Below are 5,714 nucleotides of genomic sequence, written 5' to 3' on the forward strand. Positions count from 1 at the left end.
AAGTTTTATAGAAAGTTTTCAGTGTTTAGAAAACTGTATCAATTGTCATCAATCGCAAAGTTTTCTTTGGAAAACAGTATCGATCGCGATCAATCACAAAGTTTTATAAAGAAAACTGTAACAATCTCGATCAATCAAAAAGTTTTTAGAAAACTATATCGATCGCAATCAATCGGAAAGGTTTCTCTAGAAAACTATAACGATCGCAAGCAATCAAAAAGTTTTCTCTGAAAATAAACCGATCGCGATCAGTCGCAAGGTGTTTTTTTTAGAAAACTGTATTAATCGGTATCAATTGCAAAGTTTTTCTAAAGAAAACTGTTGGATCGATCGATTAATCAATCAATCAAATTTCGATTACGATTAATCGCAAAGTTGTCTATAGAAAAGCAATCACAAAGTTTTTGAACAAAAAATTTATAACGATTGTGATTAATGGCAAAAACTGTAGTGATCGTGATGAATTACAATCGTTAATATAGAAACAATATCAGAAGTGATCAATGGCAAAGTTTCCTTTGGAAAACAATATCGGTCGCGATCAATCACAAAGTTTTATAAAGAAAATTCTAACGATCGCTATCAAACCTAAAGTCTTTTAAAGAACACTGTATCGATCGCGATCAATTGCAAAGTTTTTCTTTAGAATCACAAAGTTTTATAAAGAAAATTGTAACGATCGCAATCAATTACAAAGTTTTTACAAAACTATATCGATCGCGATCAATTGGAAAGTTTTCTTTAGAATATTATAATGATCGCGATCATTTGTAAAGAAAACTATAACGAACAGCGATCGTTGAATTAGAAAATTTACTAAAATTGTTTTAAGTTGCCAGCAGGATGAAATAGCTTATTTTCGGAAAGCGCTACCTTTCACTCTTCAGCATCCATGCAACTTTTGATTAGAAATCTTAATAAAACTTAAAAAAATTGTCTAAATTTTGTTAAAAGTTTCGTTTAAAAGCAATCATATGAAATTCTTTAAGGAGGAATAAAAACTTAAGGTTTTTTCTGAAAATAAAAATAAATTTTCTAAAACTATTATTTTTTAAACTAAAAAAACATTTATAATTCGTTGTTAGGGTTATAGGAAACAAAAACTACAATATTTTAACTAAAATATTACACAATTAATTTTTCCATTATCAGTTCCTTTTTTTTTAAGAGAAAACTTAAATCAAGCAAAAACCTAAAACTAAAATGAAAATTTCTTAAAGGAAAAAACAAACGTTTACATGACATGTAATCAATAGAATATTAAATATTTTTTTTTAATTTTATGAAATAATTTTGTTTTGTTTTATTTATATAAATTATATAAATGATTTTTAAAATAATATTAAATTGCTAAAATAAAAACTAAAATTAAAAAAGAAAAATGTTAAACATTTTCGTATTCGTTAATAAAAACATAAAATAATAAATTAAACTAATAAAAGGAGGAGAATTTTTTGTGTTAAAAACAAATTTAATTTTGTTTCAACTTTTTTTTTTGATTTTCAAGTTTGTTTTGTTTTTAAAATTAAATTTAGAATTATTTTTTTATTTTTTTGTAAATCGTGCTATTTCGTCATAATATTATTCTTTAAATTAAAAATATTGTTGTTAATGTAATTGTTATTAAAACAAAAAAAAAAAAGAACTAAATAAAAATGAGAAATTTTGTTAAAAACTATATATTTCATCAATAAGAAATAAACTCAAATTGTAAATTTATAGATTGCCGTAAAAACATAAAGTAACATTAGCGATGCAATGACAATCGTCAAGATAATCAGTATAATGCTTGCGAATATATGCAAACATCAGTCAGTGGGGCCTTTGCACAGTAATTTCCGGGCAAAGCCAATGGCCGAATCTCACAAAATCTCACAACATCGACAGTAACGTGGTCGTTGTCCAGTTGTAACTGGAGGCGGTGTAACTGGGGCAAAGTACGCATGAACTTTTATATTTGGTAAATGTTGCTGGAGAGAAAAAAATTAAGAAAAAAATGATCAATTTATAAGGAAAACTAAACGATCGATGGATCAAAAATTTTATAAATATCCTCATTGATCTATCGAACAGTTTTCTAAAGAAAACTGAACGTTTGATCAATATAGCGGAATGTTTTATAAAGTAAACTGAACTACCGATCAGTCGGTCGATTAAGTTTTCTAAAGAAAACTGAATGATCCAACGATCAATCGAAAAGTTTTCTAAAGAAAACGAACGATTCAACGATCAATCGAAAAGTTTTCTAAAGAAAACTTATCCATCGATCGAATCGAAAAGTTTTCTAAAGAAAACTTATCCATCGATCGAATCGAAAAGTTTTCTAAAGAAAACTTATCCATCGATCGAATCGAAAAGTTTTCTAAAGAAAACTTATCCATCGATCGAATCGAAAAGTTTTCTAAAGAAAACTTATCCATCGATCGAATCGAAAAGTTTTCTAAAGAAAACTTATCCATCGATCGAATCGAAAAGTTTTCTAAAGAAAACTTATCCATCGATCGAATCGAAAAGTTTTCTAAAGAAAACTTATCCATCGATCGAATCGAAAAGTTTTCTAAAGAAAACATATCTATCGATCGAATCGAAAAGTTTTATAAAGAAAACTTATCCATCGATCGAATCGAAAAGTTTTCGAAAGAAAACTTATCCATCGATCGAATCGAAAAGTTTTCGAAAGAAAACTTATCCATCGATCGAATCGAAAAGTTTTCTAAAGAAAACTTATCCATCGATCGAATCGAAAAATTTTCTAAAGAAAACGTATCCATCGATCGAATCGAAAAGTTTTTTAAAGAAAACTGAACGTTCCATCGATTGACGATAAGTTTTCTAAAGAAAACTGAACCATCTATCGATCGACGATAAGTTTTCTAAGGAAAACTGAACGATCCATCGATCGACGTTAAGTTTTCTAAAGAAAACTGAACGAACCATCGATCGACGATAAGTTTTCTAAAGAAAACTGGACGATTTCTAAAGAAAACTGGACGTTCAGAAAACTGAACGATTCATCGAAAAATTTTCTGAAGAAAACTAAACGATCTATCAATCAATCGAAAAACTTTCTAAAAAAACGAAACGATAGATCTATCCAAATCTTTATTAAAGAAAACTCAACTATCGATCGATCAATTGAAAAGTTTCCTAAATAAAACTAATCAATCGAACTTTATCAAATAAACCAAATAGATTGATCAGCAAGTTTATGTCCTTAATAATGTTTATATTTAAAATCACAGTTAGTGTTGTTACCTTTAGTTTGCGTATTGCTGCTCTTGTTATCAATTGGCAGTCAAATAGCTCAATTCTTTGTAAATTATGACAAGATACTAAATGCTCTAATGTACGATCAGTGATTAAAGGACAATTATCCAATTCGAGGACGGATAAACTTTCGGCGGCACAACTACCAGCGGCTAGTTGGCGTATACCATCATCCGTTATCAGTTCACAGTGCGATAAAAACTAAAGAAATAAATGTATTATTATTATTAAAATAATAAAAATTAAAAAAATATGAATTTATACCAATTTTTCTAAACTTGGACAACCAGTGGCCAAGTGGGCTAAAGTTAAATCAGTTATTTGATTGCACTCTTCCAAGTCCATGCGTTCCAGATATTTACAATTTTTACCCAAAGCCTGAAAACCCAAATCGGTAAAATTACGACAACCGGATACTTCTAAGGTATTTAAATAGGGATTATTTTGCGAGAGTGCCATCAATGAGAGATCGGTCAGTTCGGCACATTTGGATACACAGAGTTTTTGTAAATTGTGACAATTACTTGCGATTTGTCTAATCGATGAATCGGTTATAGACTGTTTTGGAAATGAAAAAGGAAAAACAATTGAAAAACATTTTAATTGAAGAAGAATATTATTGGGTACTTACCTCACAGCTGTGTAAATTGAGCACCATTAAATTTGGACAATATTTAGCCAAACACGAGATGGCATTATCGTTCACCTGCTTACAACCTTTACTGCAGAATTTTCGCAAATAAACACAACCACGTGCTAAAGCTTCGACACCATTTTCGGTTATTAAATGACACCATGATATATTGATTTCTAAAAGATTCTGTAAAGGAAATCAAGAAAAATGATCAAATAAGAAGTTTTCTGAAAAGAACTAAACGATCAATATAAAACCTAAAACTAACACTGATCTATTGATCGATCCATCAAAAGTTCTCTAAATAAAACTGATGTATCGATCAGTCGAAAAGGTTTCTAAAGAAAACAAATCCATCGATAAATCGAAAAATTTTCTAAAGGAATCTCATTCATCGACCAATCGAACAGTTTTCTAAAGAAAACTTATCCATCGATCGAGCAATCAAAAAGTTTTTTAAAGAAAACTAATCCATCGATCAAGCGAAAAGTTCTCTTGATCTTATCCATCGATCAATTTAAAAGTTTTCTAAAGAAAACTAATCCATCGATCAATCGAAAAGTTTTTTTAAGAAAACTAATCCATCGATCGGTCAATCGAAAAGTTTTCTAAAGAAAACTAATCTATCGATCGATCAATCGATCAATCGAAAAGTTTTCTAAAGAAAACAAATCCATCGATGGATCAATGGAAAAGTTTACTAAAAAAAACTAATCCTTCGATCGATCAATCGAAAAGTTTTTTAAAGAAAACTTATCTACTCTATCTAACTTATTAATCGAAACTTATTCAAAAGAAAACTGATAAATCGAAAAGTTTCCTACAGAATATTTATCATTTTAATTCTACCACAAAAAAAAATCCCTTGATATATAGAATGATAATATCTATTACTCAAGGTTTAATAGCATTCTTGTGATGACCTGATTTATATCTCCTGGTGACCTAATTTAAACTTAAAGTTTTATTATTGTCAATGTCATTTTTGTTAATAAAATTCTAAAAAAAAACTTTTTATTAACTAATTAATAAGAAAATAACAGGTTTCCTTTTGAAATTTAAACTCTTAAAAATATTACAATTTAATGATAAGAAACGCAGAAAAATAAAAACGAGTAAAGTGCATTTCCTAAAAGCAGGAAAAAATGCATTTAACAGCTGAGCTGCTTTTTTTGGTGGAATATAAACCTCCTTGTTCTTTACAGATAGTTTGTTTTACAAAAACAATTGGAGGTTAAATTTATTGACGAGAGGATGTCACATAGATACTTAAACGAACTGTATAGTAACACAGCAACAACAACTGAATTAATTCAAAGAAGAAGGGTTTATATAAAGTAAAAAAAAAGAAAATAACTGTAAATGTGGGCCAATGTAAAAAATCCAACAACAAATATAAACATAAACAAAACTCACTCATATCTACATACATACATATATTTATAAATAGAAGGAGAGGGTATGCGAAAGAAAGGTTTAAGTAAAACAAAAACTAAAATAAACATTTTAAGGATTTTTATTGAAAAGTTGTTGCTTGCAATAATAAGTAAGAACCCAACAACAAGATAAACTGTGAACTGTAAATAAAAACTGCTATTTATAAAGCAAAACAACAACACAAACTGATAATAAAGAAGGACTCATTAACGAAATAAACAAAGAGAAAGAAAGAGAGAAATCTGAATAAAATGGGTAAAAAAATGGGCCAGACTATAGACCAGACTATAGACTAGACTATAGACTAGACTATAGACTAGACTATAGACTAGACTATAGACTAGACTATAGACTAGACTATAGACTAAACTATAGA

At 28.6% G+C, this 5,714-nt stretch overlaps 1 protein-coding gene across 1 annotated transcript in view; it reads right to left on the reverse strand.

Moving 5' to 3' along the window:
• Positions 1-1,595: 1,595 nt before the first annotated feature.
• LOC111680521 (F-box/LRR-repeat protein 20) overlaps positions 1,596-5,714 on the reverse strand; it is a 6,335-nt gene continuing 2,216 nt past the window's right edge. Inside the window, exons 5-8 of the mRNA XM_046954201.1 lie at positions 3,899-4,087; positions 3,532-3,825; positions 3,256-3,468; positions 1,596-1,970 (exon numbers count right to left, since the gene is read on the reverse strand). Of these exons, the coding sequence (XP_046810157.1) occupies positions 1,863-1,970; positions 3,256-3,468; positions 3,532-3,825; positions 3,899-4,087 (804 nt within the window). The 3' untranslated portion in view covers positions 1,596-1,862. The remainder of the gene's footprint in view (positions 1,971-3,255; positions 3,469-3,531; positions 3,826-3,898; positions 4,088-5,714) is intronic.

Source organism: Lucilia cuprina, chromosome 6 (assembly GCF_022045245.1).
Source record: "Lucilia cuprina isolate Lc7/37 chromosome 6, ASM2204524v1, whole genome shotgun sequence".
In the NCBI taxonomy this organism is placed as follows: domain Eukaryota; kingdom Metazoa; phylum Arthropoda; class Insecta; order Diptera; family Calliphoridae; genus Lucilia; species Lucilia cuprina.